Here is a 21,205-nt window from a genome sequence, read left to right as displayed (position 1 = left end):
AGAATGGCCTCCTGCCTCACAGCACAGCCACTGCCCCATAGCACAACCTCTACCCTATAGTACACACCTGTGCTCCATAGCATGTTTCCCACCCCATAGCATGGCCCCAGCCCCATAGCAAACCCCACCCAGTAACATGCCCCCCTGACCCTAGCACAGTCTCCCCCACGTCAACCCTGGCTGCCCCCCAGTGCACCCATGTACGTCCCCATGGTGAAGTTCCTCTGGCCCACCAGGTCCTTGGGAGCACCCACAGCATCCAAGGGTACAGCCCTGCCCCTCTGTGCCCCTAGGGTGCCGGTGTCCCCCAGGACAGCTGCTGCAGGACAGGCTGTGTGTGCCGGTGGCCCAGTGCCGCTGCGGGCTGTCCACTGCCAATGGCACCCAGGAGCTGTGGCCAGGGCAGGCAGCCGAGCACGGCTGCCACAACTGGTGGGTGCCACTGCGGTGCGATGGGTGCCCTGTGCCATGTGGCACAGCCTGTGGTCCAAGACTGATGCTGGTGTCACTTCTGGCACAGCACCTGCAGGAATGGGACCTTCACCTGCCCAGCACTGGTGTGTCCCATCTATGGGCCCTGGTCCCCGTGGAGCCCCTGCTCCCACAGCTGCGGTGGTGGAAACACCTCTCGGCACCGTGAGTGCCAGGAGAGTGCTGGGGGGGAGCCCTGCAGTGCCACTGACACTGAGGAGATGGCTGTGTGCAACCTACAGCCCTGCCCTGGTGAGTGCCAGTGTGGTGGGATAATGGTGGGGTGATGCTGTAGCAATGGTGAGACAATGGGACAATGGTGGGATGGTGGAACGGCAAAACATTGGAACAGCAGGATTACAGCAGGCTGATGGGGCAATGGTGGGATGATGGGGGAACAGTGAGACAGCAAGGGATGATGTATTGATGGTGGGATGGCAGTGGGATGGTGGCTGGCAAGGGACAGTGGGATGGTAGCATGATGGCAAGATGATGGTGGGGTAGTCATGATGGTGGGACAATGATGGGATGTTGAGATGGCGGTGGGAAGGTGGGATGGTGGCAGGATGATGGTGGGATAATGGTTGGATGGTGGCAGAACAAAGGTGGAGCAGTGAGATGATGTTGGGATGGTCAGCCAGGGATTGTGGGACAATGGTGTGGTGATGATGGGATGATGGTAGGATGGTGAGACAATGGTGGTGGGACAGTGGTGGGATGATGGGATGATGGCGGGTCAATGGCAGGACAGTAGGGCAGCAGGAGAAGCGTGAGATAGTGGGATTGCAAAGGATGGTGGGATGATGGTGGAATGGTAGTGGGACAGTGGGATGATGGCAGGATGATTGACACCACGGGACAGCAGGTTGGTGGGACAATGGAGGGATGATGGTGGGACAGCTGGTGTGGTAGGACAGTGGGACGATGGACGGATAATGGAAGGATGCCAGTGGGATGGTGGCCATCGAGGCCCATCGCTGACCCCGCTCCCGCAGGCGGCTGCCGGCTGAGCCCCTGGTCCCCGTGGAGCCGCTGCAGCACCACCTGCGGCGGGGGCACCTCCGAGCGCCGCCGGGAGCTGCTGCCGGGGCCGGGGGAGCCGTGTCCCCTCCTGCCGCCGCCGCTGCTGCTGCTGCACCGCGTCTGCAGCGCCCACAACTGCTCCCCCGGTAAGGGCTGGCACCGGGGGGGGGAGCGGGGCCTGCGCCTTGGTCCTTGCGCCGCAGCCGCCGCTCGCCCCGCAGAGTGCCCCGAAGGGCAGCGCCTCGCTCCCTGCGCCAACGCCTGCCCCCGGCACTGCGCGCACCTCGGCCCCGGGGCGCGCTGCCTGACACAGGGCTGCGAGCGCGGCTGCGCCTGCCCGCACGGACAGGTACCGGCAGCGGCACCCCGGGGCCCTGCTGCACCCTGGGACCACTCAGTATCCCGGGAACCACCAGCACCCGGGGACCGCACTGCCACCCTAGGGACACCACTGCACCATGGGGACTCCCCACCGCCCACGGACCCACCCCCATCACCCTAGGGACACCACTGCACCCCAAGGACCCCACTGCATTCCAGGGACCCAGTTGCCACCCAGGGACTCTTCTCCACCACTGGGGAACCCTGCCACCCTGAGGGCCCCAATGTCACCCCAGGGATGTCACTGTAGGGTTCCCACAACACCCTGAGGCCCCCATTGCACCCCAGGAACCCACCACCACCCAAGTACCCCAGTTTCACCCCAGAGATACCCCCCAACCCTGGGTACCCCGATGTCACCCCATGGACCCCAGTGTTACCTCAGGGAGCCCACTGTCACCATAGGGACCCCACACCATGCTGAGGAGCCCTGCTACCCTAGGGACCCATCTCCATCCTAGGGACCTCACTTAACCCCAGGGAACCTTCTCCACCCCAGGCACTACCCCTACACTAGGGAATACCCATCATGTGGGGACCCCATTTCCCCACCACTGCCTCTTAGGTGGGGGTCCTGGGGTTCAGGGTCTGGCCAAGGGGGTCCCCGCGTCCTGTCCCTGGTGGTGTTTTTAGGTGCTGCAGGACGGGGCTTGTGTCCCCCCCGCGCTGTGCCGCTGCCACCTGCCCCCTGCCCTGGCCATAGCGCACAACCTCTCCCTGGCACTGGAGCTGCCTCCGGGCACCAGCCTGCAGCACGGCTGCACCCGATGGTGAGTGCTGGGGACAGGCATCACTGGGGGCTGGCGGGTGGGTGCTGACCCATCACCTCTGTCTGCAGTGTCTGCGTCCACGGCACCTTCAACTGCTCCCAGGAGGAATGTAATGGTGAGAGCCCCGAAACCCCAGCCCTATGCCCATACCATGGTCCGCATGACATGGTCCTCGTGTCTGGTCCCTGCACCATGGTCTCCGTGCTCATACCATGGTTCCTGCAACATGGTGCCTGTGCCATGGTTCTTGTGTTGTAGTTCCTGTGTTATCGTTCTTGTGTTGTAGTTCCTGCACCATGGTCCCAATGCCTGTGCCATGGTCCCCACAATGCACTCCTTGTTCTGGTTCCCATGCCATGGTCCCTGTGCCATGTCACCTTGCCACAGTCCCCACACCATGATCCCTGTGCTGTGGTCCCCATGCCTGTGCCATAGTCTCCATGCTGTGGCCCCTGTGCTGTGGTGACCATGCCATGATCCCTGTGTGGTGGTCCCTGTGCCATGGGTCCCATGCCCATGCCATGGTTTCCACACTGTGGTCCCCATTCCTGTGATGCACTCTCCATGCCATTGTCCCTGTGCCATGCTCCCTGCACTATATTCCCTGCACTGTGGTGCCCATGCCATACTCCCTGTGCCATATTCCCTGTGCCATGCCCCCTACAGCCCCACATCTCCTCGCAGTGGACTGCCTGTGGTCCCCATGGTCACCCTGGTCCCCCTGCTCAGTGGGACGGGTGAGCAGCATTCCCAGCATCACCTGCTCTGGCAGTGCCAGCATGCAGGAGCAGAGTGCCAGGGGTCTACCATGTGCCACAGCCCCTGCAGCCTCCCCCCTGCCATGAGTGCCCCCAGCTCTGCTCCCTGCCCTGGGCACGCTGAGGCACCATCCTGCACCACATGGCACCAGTGCCATGTCCCTGTGCCACATGCAGCCTGTCCTGCCGGTGAGCGCTGGCAGGGCCCTGATGTGCTGGACGGCTGTGATCGGAGCTGCAGGGACATTGCGGAGCCCCAGCACAACTGCAGCATCCCCCTGGCCCCCGGCTGTGCCTGCCAGCCTGGGCACTACCGCAACAGCACCGGACACTGCGTCCTGGCCGCTCTCTGTGAGTGCCAGCACCGTGGGCAGCTGCACCAGGTCAGCAGTGACGGGGGCTGTGGGTGGGGGTCCTGCATGTCTGGGTGTCCCCTGTGACCCCCCATGGCCAGACTGAGCCCTCTGTTGTCCCCCTCAGGCCGGCAGCTTGTGGCAGGATGGGTGTGAGACGTGCAGCTGCCAGGATGGGAGAGTGACCTGTGCTGCTGGCTGTGCCCCACTGGCCTGCCCTGAGGTGTGGGGGGTCAGATATGGGAGGGACACGTTGAGAGGGAGATACATGAGAAGAGGGGACATGTGTTGGGATGGGACATGTGGGGAGAAAAGCATGTGTGGAGCAGGTGCATGTGGGGGAGACACGAATAGTGCAGGGGCATGCACGGGCAGGAGGCATGTGTGGGGAGGGGATACATTTGGAGCAGAACACTTTGGCAGGGGTCACACATAGGGAAGGGGCACGTGGGGATAGGGTGTACATGATGAGGGGATGTGTGTAGGGAAAAGGGCACTTGTAGGGCAGTAACATTCATGGGGAGGATGCAAGTCTGGGGAGGGGACATGTATGGGGAGAAGACCCTGGTGGGGAGGAGACAAGGGTGGGGAGTCTTACAAGAAGGGGACACACATGGGGAGGGGGTCCCTTGCTTGGGGGTCCCATACGGGAAGGAGGTCCCATGGGCGCAGGTCACACATGGTTTGGGGGTTCCCCATGGTGGGATCTGACCCTGCCATCCCATCAGGGCACAGTGAAGGTTCGGGAGCCAGGGGGCTGCTGCCCCGTGTGCCGGGAGGAGTGGCCGGGTAAGGTCCCCACATCCTACGGTGGGTCCATCACCCACCGGCACCCCATGGCACCGACGCATCGCGGTGTCCCCCACACTGTGCCATGTCCCGCAGAGGAGCCGCCCGCCACGTGCCGGCGCCTCACGGAGCTGCGCACCATCTCCAAGGGCCCCTGCACCCTGCGCGATGTCGAGGTCTCCTTCTGCGCCGGGCACTGCCCGTCCCGCACCACCGTCACCGCCGAGGTCAGCGGGGCCGGGGGGGGGTGTCGGGGTCCGCGGTTGGAGCCGGTGCGAGCCGCAGTGCGCCCCGGCAGGAGCCGTACCTGCAGAGCGTGTGCGAGTGCTGCAGCTACCGCCTGGACCCCGCCGGCCCCGTGCGCGTCCTGCGGCTGCCCTGCCCCGGCGGGCAGAGCCAGCCCGTGGTGCTGCCCGTCATCCGCAGCTGCCAGTGCAGCCCCTGCCAGGGTGAGCACCCCTGAACCCCCGGGGCGGGGCAGCACCCAACGCCCTGCACCCCCACCCGGCTGTGGCTGCAGCACCCAAAGCCCCCCGACCCCTCTCCCACAGGTGGGGATTTCTCCCGACGCTGAGACCCCTCCAGAGTGCTCCAGACCCTGCCCCTCTCTGCAATAAACCCCACACCCAGCAGCAGGGACTGGGAAGGGACTGGGAGGGGACTGAGGGTACTTTAGGGGTCTGGGATGTGTCCGTGGGAGCACTGGGGGGACGTGGGGGGCTTGAGGGGACGGAGAAGGAATTGGGGAGGATCAGGGGTGGGAATGGGAGGGACCGGAGAAACAGGGCAGGATGGGAAAGGTTCAGGGGGCAGTAGAGAGGGATGGAGAGGGACATGGGAGGGAAATAGGGAGGGGGTAATAGGGAGTAACAGGGGGTAATAGGGAGGCACGGCAAGGGACTGGGGTGACTGGGAAGGGCTTGGGGAGGACCAGGGAGGGTTCAGGGAGACCATAAGGATCCAGGGGGGGCTGGGAAGGGACCGGGATGGGACTGGGGGGAGCAGGGGGAGACCAGGAGGGGTTGGGGGAACAGAGGGGGACACTGGGAAGGACTATGAAGGGCTCAAGGTGGGTCAGGAGGGACTGGGTGGGGACATGGGAAGGCTTAGGGAGGGGGCCAGGAAGGGCTACAGGGGACCGGGGGGGACAGAAGGGTCTTGGGGGGAACTGGGAGGGAGGGGTAAAGGTTTGGGGTGATGGGGGGGGCCTGTTCCCAGTGCCTGTGTGCAGGGGCTGTCATTTCCCCATTGTCCTGCTGCCAGCCAAAGCCTCAGCAGGCCTGTCCCATGGGGCTGAGGGCTCTCCAGGAGCACCAACAGGGCACGAGGCTGCGGTTCAATTAAAGCCGCCGATCGCTCAACTGTGGTCTGTTCATTAGAGCAGTGCGGGATGGGGGGGCCCGAAGGGAAACGGGGGCTGCTCACCCTGGGAACCAGAATCACTTTGGCCAACCATGGCACAGCCACGTGCTGCCACAGCAGGAGCGAGGGGCTTGGGGAGCTCCCTCAGGCAGGGCCAGAAGGGGGGGATGGGATGGGATTGGGATGAGGTGGGATGTGATGGGGTTGGATGCAGCTGGTTCTGGTGAGGTCTGCACCCCAACATGGGCAGCACCTCTCGCCAAGACAATCCCTCAGAAGCCCGCAGGCAGATCCCAACCTCTCACCATGCCCCACCAGAGACAGGAATCTAGGGACAAGCGAGGGGATGCCAGCCCCCTGAGCCAGGCGTATGTGCTGCCGCAGTGCTCACTGCATCGTCACCACCCAGCAGCTTTTTACTATCAGGGTGGGAAAGTAAAGCAGCCGCTTCCCCCCAGCCCCACACACCCTCCAACTGCATTGCAACTGCTTACTGCATCCCCCCACCACAGCAGGTGGTTGGGCCCCATGACCCCCCCCCCCACCAACTGTGGCTGTCCAGGGTTCCCAGGAGGATCCAGTGTGGATGCTTCAGGGCAGTCTCTGATGGAAGAGCTGCCATTTGCTCTCTGTTCACACATGGTGCTCTGGTGAAGCTGACATGGGCTGCTTGGCAGCAGTTCTGGGGGGTGCAGGATCACAGGCCAGGGATGCTGTGGGTGCTCTGGTGAGCCAGCATCCAGCATCTGGTCCCCACATCCCAGAATAGCTTCTGTCAGCCACCACATGGAAGGCTTCAGAGATGGACCCCCACGTCCCATCAGCCAGCACCAGTGCACCCACTGGTGCTGCCCCTGGCTGCAGTCCTTGCTGCATCCACCACGCTGTGGGACCCTCTTGATGGCATGGCCGTGGTGGTGGATGGTGCTGGTGTTCCTGCTGTGGAAGCTCTTGCGGCAGAGAAGGGCCACTTCCCACTGTGGATGCGCTGGTGGGTGACCAGGCGGCGTTTCTGGCTGAAGCAGTGGCCACGGTGCATGTGCTGGTGCTGCCTGAGATCCCGGCTCTTGCTGAAACTCTTCCCACACTCAGCGCAGGCGCTGGGGCTCTGGGGGCCAGCACCAGGGTCCATCTGGGTGACGTGGCTCTTCTGGCGCTGCTCAAGGTCGCCGGAACAGGGGAAGCTCTGGGTGCACTGGGTACAGGCAAAGGGCCACTCACCCGAGTGGCTCTGTACATGGACATCCAGCGCCGCCCGGGTCCGGAAGCTCTGGCTGCACTCGGGGCATGTGGGGAGCGGCTTCAGCCTGGACAGACCCCGCTGACGCCTCCTGCGGTGCTCGGGCACTGCTGGGAGCCAGGTGCTGGGCGCCGGCAGCACTCCAGGAACCCCCGGCTGCATGTGGGTGACTCCAGCAGCTGGGGAGGAGACGTGGGGTCAGCACTGGGATGGGTAATCCCAGCCCATCCTGGTGACCAGAGCTGCTGGGTCTGAGGGCAGGGGGTGCTGCCCCTGGTACCTGGTGTAGGAGCTCGGCGCCGGTGCCGTGGCAGGGACAGGGATGCTGCACATGGCTTCAGCTGTCGCTCCAGCTTGGCAATGATCTCTGGCTTGACAGTGAGATAGCCTGTGCCGGCAGAGAGAGCATACGCTCCCATGGTGCCCCTGGCTCCTCCTGGCTCTGTTTCCTCACCCTCTCCTGGCTGCAGCTGTGGCTGCCCTCCTGCAGCCATTCCATTCCATCCCCATCCTGTCCCATCCCCATCACACCCTTATCCCTATCCCATCCCCATTCTGTCCCATCCCTAACCCCATCCCATTCCAACCCCATTCCATTCTACCCCCAACCCCATTCTGTCCTATCTCCATCTCTCCCATTCCATCCCATTCCAATCTCTATCCCATTCCATCCCATCCCCATCTTCATGGCATCCCATTCCATCCCTATTCCGTTCCATTTTCATCTCCATCCTATCCCACCCCCATTTGCATCCGATTCCCATCCCATCTTCATTCCCATCTCTATCTCATCCCACCAGCACCACTCTCTGCAGGAGGCACCACCAGGACAAACCCTCCCTATGCCCACGACAGCTCTGCCATCACTCAAGCCACAATAGCCATGGCTGGATTTCCCTCCAAAGGCCTCCTTCACCCAGAAGGGCGCACACCCAATGGGATGAATTCCAGCTCAGCCCGGCCCAGCAGCACCAGGAGACTCCTCACCCAGCGAGGAAACTGCCTGGTAGTTCTCCAGCATCACCTCGCGGTAGAGCTGCCGCTGCCACCCAGCCAGCACAGCCCATTCCTCAGGGGAGAAGTGCACGGTCACGTCCTCGAATGTCACCAGCATCTGCAACGGGAACCACACTGGGTCAAGGTGGCTGGGACAGACACCTCTGCCGAGATCCTGCTGGAAAGCACTGAGGGCTCCTGCATCCTGAGCAGCACCGGCAGAGCTCAGGGCATCCCACACCAGAGAGGGGCAGGGCACAGCACTAAAACATGAGGCTTGAGGCCAGCAGCTGGCACACTCTTGTCTGTGCCATGGCTTCATGCGCCACCAGCATTTTGTGACAACCACACCAATGGCACCAACCATACGAATCTCAGCCCTGGAGCTGGCTCATCACCAGCACCTGAGCCCCACCTTGCTGGAGCAGCCTGGCCCTGGCATGTCACAAGCAGATGGATTCATGGGTGATGTTTATCCAGGCAGACGGTGATGGGATGCTCCGGATCCTACCAGTGATGCCAGTCCCATGTGTAGCTGCTCCAAGATGCTGATCCTTGCCAAGCACAGCGATGTAGGGAATAACAGGGAGGCCAAAGGGTACTTAGTGCTGACAGCACCGAGCCCTGCACCGGAGCCCTGGAATACCAGCAAAGGGACCAACCCAGTGAGCATCACCCGTGGTGTGTAGGGGTGGGAAATGGCAATGGAAACAAGGGAAATGGGATTGGAGGAATCCCCAAGCACCCGAACCAGGCTCCGGTGCCCGGGGAGAGCTGCAGGAGGATGACGGGGGGTCCCGGGGGGTGCTGATCCGGGCGGGTAGGACTCGGAGCAGGGAGTGCCGAGTGGGGCCGGGAGGTTCAGGGGGTCCCGGGAGGTGCGAGGGGGATCCCCTCACGGAGGAGCCCCGCGGGGGGTGTGTGGGGGGTGTCAGCGCCCATCTCCGTGGCGCCAGGCCGCTCCCCGCCCCTCCCGTACCTACCGCTGGGCTGCACCGGCGGGGCCGTGGGCAGGGCAGAAGGCGGAGCCTGGATCTGCCGGTGCGTCAGCCCTGAGCTGCGGCAGAGCTGCTCGGGAGGTGTAGTCCGGGGGTGCGGGGGGGATACGAGTGCTCTTCCTGCCTCCATCCAATGGGATGTGGGTGGCACCATCCGCGGTGACCTTCCCAAGTTGGCAGCCAGGGATGCAGGTGCCCACCCCAGTGACCACTTCCCCAGGGAAGCAGGTTCTCCCCCTCCTCCAGCTGCAGATAAGTGGGTCCCCTCCCTCACCATCCCTCCCCCCCGCCCCCCCCCCGTGGATGCAGGGACACCTTCCACTAGACCAGGTTGCTCCAAGCCCCATCCAACCTGGCCTTGAACACTGCCAGGGATGGGGCAGCCACAGCTCTGGGCACCCTGTGCCAGGGCCTCACCACCCTCACAGGGAAGAACTTCTTCCTCAGATCTCATCTCAATCTCCCCTCTGTCAGTTTAAAGCCATTCCCCCTTGTCCTGTCCCCACCTGCCCTTGTCAAAAGCCCCTCTCCAGCTTTCTTGTTGGCCCCTTTAGGCACTGGAGCTGCTCTAAGGTGTCCCTGGAGCCTTCTCTTCTCCAGGCTGAACAAGCCCAGCTCTCTCAGCCTGTCTCCAGCTCTCAGAATATCTCCGTGGCCTCCTCTGGACTTGCTCCAACAGCTCCACGTTCTTATGTTGTGGCCGCAGATTTGGATGCAGGACTGCAGGTGAGGTCTCACCAGAACAGAAGGGAAGATTCCCCTCCCTCGCCCTGCTGGTCACATTACTGGTGATGCAGCCCAGGACACAGTTGGTTTCTGGCCTGCAAGCACATGCAGGTGGGTCATGGCGAGCCTCTTGTCACCCATAATGCAAAATGTTGGTTTGCACTTTTTATTAGTTTCTGTGTCGGGGGAAAATAAAAAAGAAGGAGCTATAAATACGTGTGTCCAGCAGCCACCTCCTGGGCCCTTCCTTGCCCTCAAACAGCCAGGAACGGGTTAACCCCTCACCATCCTGTGAGCAGCTACAGCAGCGGGTGCTGCCCCATTTTACAGTGTCAGGGACAGAAAACCTGGCACTGGGACCCCTGGCCTCACTTTTCCTATCACAATCTGCTTTTGGAATGTTTCTGAGCAGCAGCTTTTGTGTGGAGGATGCCAGTTTGTGCCATAACACAAACTGTGCCATGACATGGGGACCCGGTGAGGCTGGAGCACCAGCTCCCAACCAGAGCAGGGCACTACCAAAAGCCAGCAGCATCCCCAGCCAGCGCCTCCTCCCTGGCATCTGGCAGTTGGGAAAACCACTGATCCCACCACACCCTGGCCCCACAGCAGGCCCAAGGCTCTGGTGGTGGTCTCACTCCTCCTCTCACCACTCCATTGGTGGTAACCTCTGGGCAGGATGCTGGGCTGTCCCTATAGCCACCAACCCCTACTTGTACTTGGAGAGCGGCACAGGGCGCTGGGCACAGGGCACAAGGAGCGGGTGCGCAGGGAAGAAGGGGCTGAAGGGCTCTCCCTTGCGGCACCGGGAGAGGATCCTTTCCTCGGTGTGCCCACGCTGATGCACCGTCAGCTCCTTCTTGCGGGCGAAGATGCGGCCGCACTCGGTGCAGGGGTAGACCCGCTCCACGGCATGGGTGAGGTGGTGCGTCCGCAGGTTGCCCTTGTACTTGAAGCTCTTCCCACACTCGAGGCAGGTGAATGGGCGCTCGCCCGTGTGGATGCGCTTGTGCTTCATCAGCGTTGTCTTCAGGTTGAAGGTTTTGCCACAGTCGGCACAGGCAAAGGGGCGTTCGCCCGTGTGGATGCGCTGGTGGGTGATGAGGGTGCCCTTGCGGTTGAAGCTCTTGCCGCACTCAGTGCAGGTGAAGGGCTTCTCGCCAGTGTGGATGCGCTGGTGCTTGATGAGCTCACCGTTGTGGCTGAAGCACTTGCCGCAGTCGGCGCAGGCGAAGGGCCGCTCACCCGTGTGGATGCGCTGGTGCCGTGTCAGGTCACCGTTGCGGCTGAAGCTCTTCCCACACTCGGAGCAGCCAAAGGGCCGGTCGCCTACGTGGATCTTCTGGTGGAGAATGAAGGTCTTCTTGGCACAGAAGCCCTTGCCGCACTCGGCACAGATGAAGGGGCGCTCGCCACGGTGGATCTTCTGGTGTGTGAGGAAGTTGGCTTTGCGGTTGAAGCTCTTGCCGCACTCAGTGCAGGAGAAGGGCTTCTCACCCGTGTGGATGCGCTGGTGCAGGATGAAGGTCTGCTTGGAGCAGAAGCTCTTGCCGCAAACGGTGCAGGAGAATGGCTTCTCACCAGTGTGGATGCGTTGGTGGCGCATCAGGTCACCCTTCTGGCTGAAGCTCTTGCCACAGACAGTGCAGGCAAAGGGCTTCTCCCCAGTGTGCACTCGCAGGTGGGTGACGAGGTTCCCCCGGTGCTGGAAGCTCTTCCCGCACTCGCTGCAGGCGAAGGGACGCTCGGATGCATGGCTGCAGGGTTGCCGCGCCGGCTCGGAGCTGGGGGCCGTGGTGCTGCCTGTCCCACAGGCGGAGGGCGGGACCTGCCCAGCAGCACTCACTGGCACCATCGGAGCCACGTCCATCACCAGGCAGAGCCCTCGTGGCTTGGGGGTAACCTGTGGTCCGCCAGGCACTGCTGGGCTGTGCCGGAGCTCGGGCACGGTGCCCTGTTTCTGGTGCACCGTCCACTGGCTGACATGGGGCCGTGGCCCCAGGGAACCATCCCCAGCAGCCCCCAGGCTCTGCTCCAGCTTTGATGACCCTGGTTTCGTCTCCTCCAGCTCCTCCTTGGGACACTGCTTGCCACCTGTGCCTGCCAAGAGATGGGGACCATGTGGTTACCTCCTGTGAGGACCCACACCCACGTTCTTGGACACCACCAGAGCATGATGCAGCCATGGCACCGGGGCCACCATGACCCTCCGATCCTCTGCCCATGTCATCAGGGCACCAGCATCTTGTCCCCATCTTGGCACTGTGAGCAGGGGTGGCATCACTGCTGCTGACCCCAGGGAGGTGCTCGCACCTCTGGTGCAATGCACGCACTGTCTGCCTGGACCTGTGGAAGAGCAGCACCATGCTCCATCAGTGCCCGCACACCAAGCAGCTCAGCAGGATGGCTGGTGGTAGCACCAGGGGCTCTCCCTGCAGCTTTCTGCTGGGTATGGGACATGGCTGGAAGAGGGACATGGAGGCTGTGGGCGTAGTGGGAGCTGTGGTGAAGGCAGCCCCAGCCTCAGGACCCTGATCACAGAAAACCCATGGCAACACTGCCCCAAGGTCACTGGGCAGCCCATGAGGCTGTAGTGGGACCCAGAAGGTGCTGGTGGGACTCACAGGGCTTCCTCCATCTGGCCATCACCTCCCCATGTCCACAGCCACTCACGGCAAGGGGGAGCCCCGACACCACAAACCACGTGCAAGTTGGGTTTGTGGCAAGGAGGCACCAAAGCCAAAGTGCCGAATGAAGCTGAAGACCTAAAGGGGAAACCCAATCTGCAGCTGCAGCCAGTGCCTGTCACCAGCAGCACCCACCACCCTTGTCTTTGCTCAGCCCCTTTGGTAGCAAATGCAAAGGACCCGTAGGGGTCTGCAGCCCCTCAGAAGAGTGTTTTCTTCTCCTCCCATCACCCAGAGTGTGGGATGAGAATGGGGTCTCCATGCAGCATCTCACTGCTGCCAAGGGCACCATCCCTGTCTCTAGTCATATTCAGAAGCCTCTGGTGCTCCCTCGGGAGCTGCAAGGACCTTTCAGCCAAACCCACCACCGGATGATGCTTTAAGATCTGTATCAGCAGGACCTGGCTATTTCCATCAGGGTGACCTGCCCCAGTGAGGAGCCCTTCCCTGCTCCATGCACAGCGAGCCAGGCACTTACCCCAACACCCCCCATCCTGCCAGACCCATGGAGCTACCCCAGTGCTCACCTGTGCCACTGCAGTGACCAGGAGCTCCTGCAGGACACCCGATGTGCAGCTCCTCCAGCTCCACCTTCATGATGACCTCGGGCTTGGCATCGCCTGAGAGCAGAGAACGGTGCTGGGTGGGTGCCAACAGGGCCAGAGGTGACACAGATGGGCTTCACATCCCAGCCAGCAGTGCTGCCAGGAGCAATGGCAGGGCCGGGCTTGCATGGGACCTGCTGAGGCTTATGCCCCCATGGTGGCATGGACAGTGTCACCAAGCCCCAGGATGCCACAGGACGGAGCATCACTGTCCTCTGGGTGGTGTGGAACAGTGTCACCATCATCCCCAGTGTGGCACAGGACAGTGTCACCATGTCCTAAGTAGTTCTTGGAGGGGATCAAGAGGGGTGGCTCTCCCTGTTACATGCCCAGCTGCTGCCCACTGCCCAGCTCACCCACCCCATTCCCCCTGGCTGTGTCCCCCTGTATACCCTACCCCACTCACAGGCCATGTCAGGAGGGGTCACATCCTGCCCCGGGGAGCCGGAGCTGTAAATTCCATATGTCACATCTTCATCCTCACTTTTCCCAATTACTTCAGCCTTGATGCCTGTGGAAGGGAGGGAGGGAAGGTGCTGCCCAGAGCAGCTGGCACAGGGCAGGGGCCTCAGTCCAGGACAGGGGCTCAATCCTGGGAGCCATGGCTCCTGCCGAGCTCCTGGCCCTCACCCAGCTGCCTGCTCTGCTCACCAGTGCCAGAGACACCAGGGCCAGTGGCCTCCAGGCCCTGGGGACACCCGATGTAGGATTCATCCTCTGGTTCCATTTTCACCACGACCTCACCCTTTGCACCGTCCCAGCCCTTTCCTGAGGAAGACAAACTGCATCACACCAGCACTGTGAGGAGTGCCACCACGGGCTCCATGCTCCCTCCAGGCACAGAGGGACTATGGAGGGTAGCAGAGGGACAAGCCCTGGAACCCCTTCCATCCCCACCAGCTGCCCTGCAAGGACCTTCCCCTGACCATAATTACAGCAGCAGCCAGTACTGGGTATGGCAGCACCAGCATTGTGCTAGGCTCTGTGCAAGTGGCACCTCAGCCCTTGGGGTGCCATGGCAGGGGAAGCTGCAATGTCCCTGGGGTGCTGGGGCAGCCAGGACCTGCAGGACATCACCTCACCTGTGCCGCAGGGATTGGGCATTGCCTGAAGCCTCATGTCCAGTGGGTTCCCCCCGAACAGCTGCTCCTCTTGCTCCATTGCTGGGGTCCTACCAGAACCTGCTGGAGAGATGGGAGAGTCTCTGCCAGTGCCCCCTCATCCCTGGGCATGCAAGGGATGCCAACCCTAGGGTCCCTGTCCCAACATGGGTGCCAGGTCAGGGCACCATCACTTGACCAGCCACCCTGGCTGCTCCTCACAGCCCTGCAGCTATGAAGGTGAGAGTACAGGATCAGAGCAGGCGAACTGCAGCACAGGGACTCCCTGACAGCAGTGTGGGGCTTGGCACCAGCATGGGTTGGGTACACAGGGTCCCTACACTCCATCCCTCTCCAGCCTGGGGGTCACCGGAGCAACCCACTGGCTCTGTCCTGCTCCTTCTCCTCCTCATCTGCCAGCCTGACTACCTGCTCTAACGAGACCCTGCTCGGGGCAATGGGTGCTTCTGAGGGACCCCTGCAAGCACTGGGGCAGCAGGACCAGGGTGCTCAGGCGTTGATGGGGTTTGGTCCTTTCCGAACAGGAGCGCTTTGCTCCTGGGTTCCTCACCTCTGGTTACCTGGGAGCAGGACCAGCCCCAGGCAGGGATTTCAGGTGACTGTGGTTGGCACCAGTGGGAGCCACAGAGAGGGCACTTTACCCACACCCTGAGACCATGGATCTGTCACTCTGCACCCATCACACCACTGATGGGATGCAGAGCTGGGGGGCACCCCCACATCCCTGCAGCCTCCGTGCCCCCCTTCGCACGCCCTCCCGCATTGCACTCACCGGGAATGGGACAGGGTCTGGGGCATGTTCCCCCCGGCACGGAACCACCCCGCTCCCGGGATGTTCCTGCTCTGCTCCCCCCACGGCGCGCTCCGTCCCGGTGCGCCCCCACCTGTCCCAGTGTCCACAATCTTTGACCCAGCGTGTCCTCGTTACCTCGCTCCTGTGCCGGTGCCATGCCGCTTGCCTCCATACCGCCTTCCCGGTGCCACCCTCCCGTCCCACTGCCCCCACTCCCGGTGTCGCCCTGCCTGTCCCGGAGCGCGCCCCGCTTGTCCCGGTGTGCAGCTCCCCGGTGTCTCCCCAATGCCCCCGCGGTCCCGCTCACCCCGACAGTGCCTCCCCTCCTGCCCCGGTGTCCCCTACCCGCACCACGGCTCCCGTCCCGTCCCCGCCCCCCGCTCTCACCGGCGATGGCCGCGGAGCGCACCGGGGCGGCAGCGGCGCGCGGGGCGGCAGACAAAGGGCCGCGGCCCCGCGGGCTGCCGGGAGCCGTAGTCCGGGACCGGGGCCCGCCCCCCCCCCCCGGCCGGTCTCACGGGAGGGTGCTCCGGGGTCTGGGCAGAAGCGGGAGGCGGAGACCGATGCCGGTCGCGGACGAGGGGTCTCAGTGCCGCCGGAGCTGTCACCGGCACCGCGGCACTGGGCTTGGCGACAGAACGGGAATGTTGAGTAGGTCGGGTCATGGAGGAGGCACAGGGATGGATTGCAGTGGGATGAGAGCACGGGGATGTGGGGACATGGAAACATAGGGAAGTGGAAGGGCAGACCCCCCAGGTGGATTCAGATTCCCTGCATGATGGCAATGCTTGATTCGGCCACCCCAGCCCCTGGCACTGAGACACATCGCTGGAACCAGGACTGGCAGCACCAATCCCATACGGAAATATTTATTCCCCACCCTGCTCCACCTGCACAGCCTCAGCCATCTGCCCCAGACGTGTGCAGCAGTGGGGAGGGGATGGGAGTGAGGCAGGGTGATGTTATCCCAAGTGGGACAGGGAAGGGAAAGGGGAAAAGGGAAAAGGGAAAGGAGAAAGGGAAAAGATAAAGGAGAAAAAAGAAGGGGAAATGAAAAAGAAAAAAGGGGAAAGGTGAAATGGAAAAGGGGGAAAGGGAAAGTGAAGGGAAAATTCCAGCCCTAGGGGATGTCCACAGACCATCCAGTCCAACTTCAGTGCATCCATCAGCCCTTGAGAATGAATGCATTTGGGTTCCCTGAGCAATCCCTGGGCAAGGCCTGGCACCAAGGGAGGAAGATGAGGAAAAGGAGACCAACCCCACTCCTGCACCTCTACTGTCTGCAGCCCCAACCCGTGGCCACTCAGGAGGTGCTGTTCCCTCTCAGCTGTCCCTCCATTTTCATTCCTGCCAAAGGGATTCACTAACCTGTGAGGAATTGCGGACACCACGGTGCTCCAGGACTTGAAACACACCTACGCATGCCTGAGACTGGGGAGCCAGTGGCAGCAGTGCCCAAGGGAAGAGCTGCTGGCCCAGCAGCCTGTTCCCGATGTCACCGGCACCCCAGTATCACAGATCCAGCCATGCTCCCCACACTGGGGCTCACAAGCCCTGGGGTGCCCACCCAGACAAGCAGTGGGATGATGGTGCAGCACAATGAGTCAGTTTGAGAAACCTGCTTTCTGAAAAGGCAGCTTTTACTTGAGGGATACTCTTAATTGCCACAGTGCTGGGGTAAATCGACCCAGGGACATTAGAGATAGCCCACTGCCGCTGTTGACTTGACATGGGCTTTTGCCAAGGGCAGGTAGGGACAGGACAAGGGTCAATGGCTTTAACCTGACAGAGGGGAGACTGAGATGGGATCTGAGGAAGAAGTTCTTCCCTGTGAGGGTGGTGAGGCCCTGGCACAGGTTGCCCAGAGAAGCTGTGGCTGCCCCATCCCTGGCAGTGTTCAAGGCCAGGTTGGATGGGGCTTGGAGCAACCTGGTCTAGTGGCAGGGGGTTGGAACTGGGTGAGCTTTAAGGTTCCTTCTAACCCAATCCATTCTATGGTTCTGTGATGAGTCTACGGAGCAGTGGCAGCACAGGGTAGCCATCTTTCAGGCAGTGATGGCCACCAGCTGAGCCGGGGAGGAGTGAGGTGAGACGCACACAGAGCCAGAGCCTCCAGCGACAACCACTGCAATCTCCTTCCAGCCCAGGGGCAAAGCACAAGGCATCACCCTCCTCCCTCAGATTGGGTCTGCACCCCAAAAGCCTGGGCATGACCAGCAAAGGGGCTGGGTGCTACCAGGGGACCCATGACACCCTATGCTAGGTGCTCACCACCTCCCTGCCTGGCAGGTGATCCCAGTACTTGGATCACGGCCGCCTTCTGAACACAGGAGATATCCTCACCCTTGAGAGCCTTGGAAGCATGGCAGGTTCTGGCAAAGGGTCTGGTGCTATTTGGCCCTCCAAGTCCCCAGCTCCACCCCAAGGTAGAGACCAAGAGCAAAAGTGAAGGGCTCTGGACATGAGCTGGTGCCACGATGCAGGATGAGGCCCTTTTGTGCTGCTACAAGAGACCAGACCCCACACTCACATTGCTCGCTTCTACTTTAAATATAGACAAGGAGAAACCCCACACACAGGGGCAGGGCACGGGTGGGACCGGGAGAACTGGGAAGCGCGCTGGAGGGATATTCCAAGGCCTGAAGAGAAAATGAGGTGTTCTGGAGGGATTTCCCAATGTCCAAAGGGTGTGGAGCACAGGGATCACAAATCCTGGATGGGCACTGGGAGGAAGGCACTTTGTCTCAATGAAGTCAGGCCCTGGGGGCAGGAAGGGGCTCCTCTGGCCTCTCCACATCAGGATAAAACTCCTCCTGAGCTCCACAGCAGCCACAGCTACTGCTGGCAGCCAGCCTGCTCACCCCCTGCACCAAGGCTCCTGGCATTGTGCTCCGCATGCTCACACTGGTGCCGCAGGAGCACGCTCTTGGACCTGAAGCTTAGGTGGCACTGGGGGCAGGTGAAGGTGTGGCAGCGGCGGTGCAGCCTCTTGTGGGTGATGAGGTTGGCCTTGTTGCGGAAGGACCTGTCGCACTGCGGGCAGGAGAAGGGCTGCTCGCCCGTGTGCACGCGCTGGTGCGCCAGCAGGTACCCACTGCGGCTGAAGCAGCGGCCGCACACGGGGCACTTGTGGGAGCGCTCCTGTGCGTGGCTGCGCTGGTGGATGATGAGGCTCTCCTGCCAGCTGAACTTGCGCCCGCAGCGCCGGCAGCAGAACGGCTGCTCCTCACCGTGTGCCACCCGGTGCCGGCTCAGGCTGGCCTCGTCCTCAAAGCACTCCTTGCAGTCGGGGCACTTGTGGCAGGCGCTGCCGGCAGCGTGCTCCTTGAGGTGAGCCTGCAGCTCACACTTGTGGCGGAAGCTGTCCCCGCACAGCAGGCAGCAGTGGCTGCTCTCGCTGCCGTGGCTCGCCCGGTGCCGCAGCAGGTCGCCTTTCAAGCAGAAGGTGCTGCCGCACTCGGTGCAGATGTGCTGCTGCCGGCCCCGGTGCTTCTTGTGCGTCAGGAGGTTGCGGTGGTGGTGGAACACTTTGCCGCAGGCCCTGCACTGGTAGGAGGGTGCCGGGTGCAGGTGCTCACCCTGGTGTACTCGCAGCTGGGCCTCATCCTCGAAGCTCTGCCCACAGATGCCGCAGATGAGAAGCGTCCTGGACACCGGCACCTGCTCGCTCCCCGGCAGCCCCTGGGGGGAGGCTCCATCCCAGGTCTGTGTGTCACACAAGCTGGAGCGGAGCTGTGGGTACCACACCTTGGCCGTGCTGGCTTGCACCGTGAATGGGACCCAGCATCCCTTGTTGTCCTCCTCAGACAGTTCCTTAGCAGCAGCCATATCCCAGGCAGCTGTTGGGAACAGGGAGTCACATCAGGGGACACCCCAGCACGGCGCCCACGGTGCTGTCCCCCTGCCTGCTACAGCCTCCCCTCATCCCTGCAATGCCCATGGGGCAACTGGGCCAGGGGGCCGAGGCGGGATGCCCTGACCAGGGAGGACACCAGGCAGGGGCTGGTCTCAGTGGCCACCTCACCCCAACTTGCTACATCAGCACCCATTTCCCAGCCCAGTGCCCCTGGCCACACCAGTGTCCCAGTGCTCACTCACAGGTTCCAGAGGTGTCAGAAGCTCCCCTGTCCCCTCTGTCGCAGAGGTCCCCCACATACGATTTCTCCTCAGCCTCCATTTTGCAGACAAACTTGGACTCGGAGACTGTGCAGAAGAGAGGACCCTCAGTGTCCCCTGAGCCACCCCAGTAGTGTCACTGTCACAGAGGCTGTGTCACAGGGGCTGCCCGCTGCGGAAGCAGCAGGTCCAGGGAGGGCTGCCAGTGCCAATGCTGGCTGTGGCAACAAACTGGGATGCACCCGGATAGGGAACAGCAGTGCCAAGGAACCTGGAGCCGTTATTCCTCACCCACTGGGGACAGGCTCAGCAGGTCAGGCTGTGACCTGGCTGTGGACATCAGTCAAGCCTCCAGAACCCCAGCTCAGCCCCGGGGCCCCATGAGGTCCGTGCAGGGCTCATCCTTACCCAGGCTGGCAATCAGGTCCCGATTCTCCAGCATCACCTCCCAGTAGAGCTGCCGCTGCCACCGCATCAGTAGCCTCCACTCCTCGGGGGAGAAGTGCACGGCCACGTCCTCGAAGGCCACCGCACCCTGAGGACAAGACGGCCCCGGGGGTCCCGCAGCCGCACCGGAACCCGCGCACACACCGCCTCCCCCCCAGCCCGCTCCTCCCTCCCGGCCCCGGGGATAACGGGAGCCGCGGGCAGGAACAGCCGCCAGGACCGCAAACGGGTGCGGGAATGGGGCCGGGGCATTCCCCCGCCCCGGGATACCCGGCCCGGCCTTACCCGCTGCATCTCTGCCCGGGGCAGAGGGCCGGCCCCAGCGCCGCGATGGCTGCCGGAGCGGGCCCGGAAACGGACGGCGAGGGCGGGACAGGGACCGTGATGGGCGGAGGGAAGGGGCGGAGCGTCGGCAGCGGTCGGGGGCTGTGCTGGAGCATCGGTACCGGGCATGCGGAGCCCCCGGGAGCACCAGCCCCGGCCCCGGGTGCGGTCGGTGACATTGGGGGGGGGACAGTGGGGACCAAGCAGGGCCCGTGGGCTCCCAGCAGCAGTTCTCTCCCCCCTTTGCCACCACCTGGAGCGGGGGCCACCAGCTCCCCTTGCCTTCCCTATACTCTCATATGCATTTTCTGCTCTCCCCGCCGCCCGCAGCCTGCCAAGCTCTGGCTGAGGACACGGGACAGCCCTCGAGCTCGAGAAGCTTCCCCCATAGGGGTCCAACCCTTTGGTCCCACCACCGAACCACACCGGGTCCCATGGGGTGTTGTGCTGCTGGCTCCATCCCTGTGGGTGTTTTGCTGTAGCTCCAGGTGCAGGGATCCCCTGAAGAGAGGTGCTGGGGGGCTTCATGCACCAGGGCTCTGAGAGGGGCATACCCCGAAACCAAGGGGAGTTGCAGGTGGAAACTTACCTGAGCAGAGTGAGGTTTGGCCTCTGCTCCTCTGCCCCGTGCTAAATGTGCCAGCCCCGGGGAGGGACATCCCTCCAGTGCTCCTGGGGGAAATTCCAGCTCAGCTGCTGCAATGACAGCCAGGATCTGCACCTGGCAGGTTGTGCTGGGAATGAGCAACCACCGACATGTTCCAGAAGGGAATAAGCATCCACTGGCACTTTCTGAGAGGGAGTTAGCATCCAACAGTGTGTCCTGGGAGAAGTGTCTGCCCGTGCCTCACTAGGGCAATATTGGATCTTTCCCACCCCATCCCACTGACCTCCTAGGGATGGACTTCTCCCAGCTGGCATGAGCCTGGTGACAGTCTGATTTTTCAGAGTATTAGGAGGGAATCAGAGGAAAAGTCCTTTTGGGACATCACTGTGTCCCCTGGAAGAGCCTGCAGGTCCTTCTGAGTGACTAGTGCTCTGCAAATGGCTCTGCAGATACCAGGCTGTGCCATGGGGAGAGCAGCGTGGACACAGCCTGGCTGCCTCCATGTGTCAGGGCACGAGGAATCCAAGACCCAGCATCCAGAAGCACCAAGAGACATGTTGAGTACATTCACACGTGTATGATAGCAAGAAGGAGTCTTTGCAGGTGCCCCCCCCCCCCCCCCCCCATCTCTCAACCCT

At 62.5% G+C, this 21,205-nt stretch overlaps 3 protein-coding genes across 3 annotated transcripts in view; 1 reads left to right on the top strand and 2 right to left on the bottom strand.

Moving 5' to 3' along the window:
- LOC101872664 (SCO-spondin) overlaps positions 1–5,183 on the top strand; it is a 29,623-nt gene extending 24,440 nt beyond the window's left edge. Inside the window, 13 exon segments of the mRNA XM_034060397.1 lie at positions 294–432; positions 521–723; positions 1,467–1,640; positions 1,716–1,843; positions 2,509–2,645; positions 2,714–2,760; positions 3,330–3,470; positions 3,473–3,786; positions 3,884–3,979; positions 4,485–4,545; positions 4,642–4,772; positions 4,844–4,994; positions 5,097–5,183. Of these exon segments, the coding sequence (XP_033916288.1) occupies positions 294–432; positions 521–723; positions 1,467–1,640; positions 1,716–1,843; positions 2,509–2,645; positions 2,714–2,760; positions 3,330–3,470; positions 3,473–3,786; positions 3,884–3,979; positions 4,485–4,545; positions 4,642–4,772; positions 4,844–4,994; positions 5,097–5,119 (1,745 nt within the window). The 3' untranslated portion in view covers positions 5,120–5,183.
- A 1,284-nt stretch (positions 5,184–6,467) lies between these two features.
- On the bottom strand, positions 6,468–8,585 carry REPIN1 (zinc finger protein 324A). Its single transcript, XM_034060391.1, has 4 exons — positions 8,559–8,585; positions 8,135–8,261; positions 7,428–7,535; positions 6,468–7,326 (listed from the first exon to the last, which is right to left on the bottom strand). The coding sequence occupies exons 1-4, from the start codon at positions 8,583–8,585 to the stop codon at positions 6,728–6,730; spliced, it is 861 nt and encodes a 286-aa protein (XP_033916282.1). The 3' UTR covers positions 6,468–6,727.
- Positions 8,586–10,036: 1,451 nt separating this feature from the next.
- Positions 10,037–19,978, bottom strand: LOC115947526 (zinc finger protein 585A-like). Its single transcript, XM_034060382.1, has 10 exons — positions 19,922–19,978; positions 19,598–19,724; positions 19,172–19,276; positions 17,913–18,912; positions 15,461–15,534; positions 14,242–14,340; positions 13,811–13,927; positions 13,566–13,670; positions 13,082–13,174; positions 10,037–11,967 (listed from the first exon to the last, which is right to left on the bottom strand). The coding sequence occupies exons 1-10, from the start codon at positions 19,928–19,930 to the stop codon at positions 10,577–10,579; spliced, it is 3,120 nt and encodes a 1,039-aa protein (XP_033916273.1). The 5' UTR covers positions 19,931–19,978; the 3' UTR covers positions 10,037–10,576.
- Positions 19,979–21,205: the final 1,227 nt, after the last annotated feature.

Source organism: Melopsittacus undulatus, chromosome 1 (genome assembly GCF_012275295.1).
Source record: "Melopsittacus undulatus isolate bMelUnd1 chromosome 1, bMelUnd1.mat.Z, whole genome shotgun sequence".
In the NCBI taxonomy this organism is placed as follows: Eukaryota; Metazoa; Chordata; class Aves; order Psittaciformes; family Psittaculidae; genus Melopsittacus; species Melopsittacus undulatus.
Note: the sequence above shows the minus strand (reverse complement) of the source record. Positions and strands in the feature narration are given on the sequence as shown.

Bases quoted from the DNA above. Each gene is read 5' to 3' on its own strand.
- REPIN1 (XM_034060391.1), bottom strand. From the start codon at position 8,585: ATGCCAGGGCCAGGCTGCTCCAGCAAG. The intron at 8,262-8,558 runs GTGGGGCTCAGG...TTCCCGTTGCAG, and splicing joins GGCCAGGCTGCTCCAGCAAG to ATGCTGGTGACATTCGAGGA. The intron at 7,536-8,134 runs GTGAGGAGTCTC...CTGCCGGCACAG, and splicing joins CCAGGCAGTTTCCTCGCTGG to GCTATCTCACTGTCAAGCCA.
- LOC115947526 (XM_034060382.1), bottom strand. The intron at 13,175-13,565 runs GTGAGTGGGGTA...CTCTGCTCTCAG, and splicing joins GACCCCTCCTGACATGGCCT to GCGATGCCAAGCCCGAGGTC. The intron at 11,968-13,081 runs GTGAGCACTGGG...ATCTCTTGGCAG, and splicing joins TGGTCACTGCAGTGGCACAG to GCACAGGTGGCAAGCAGTGT.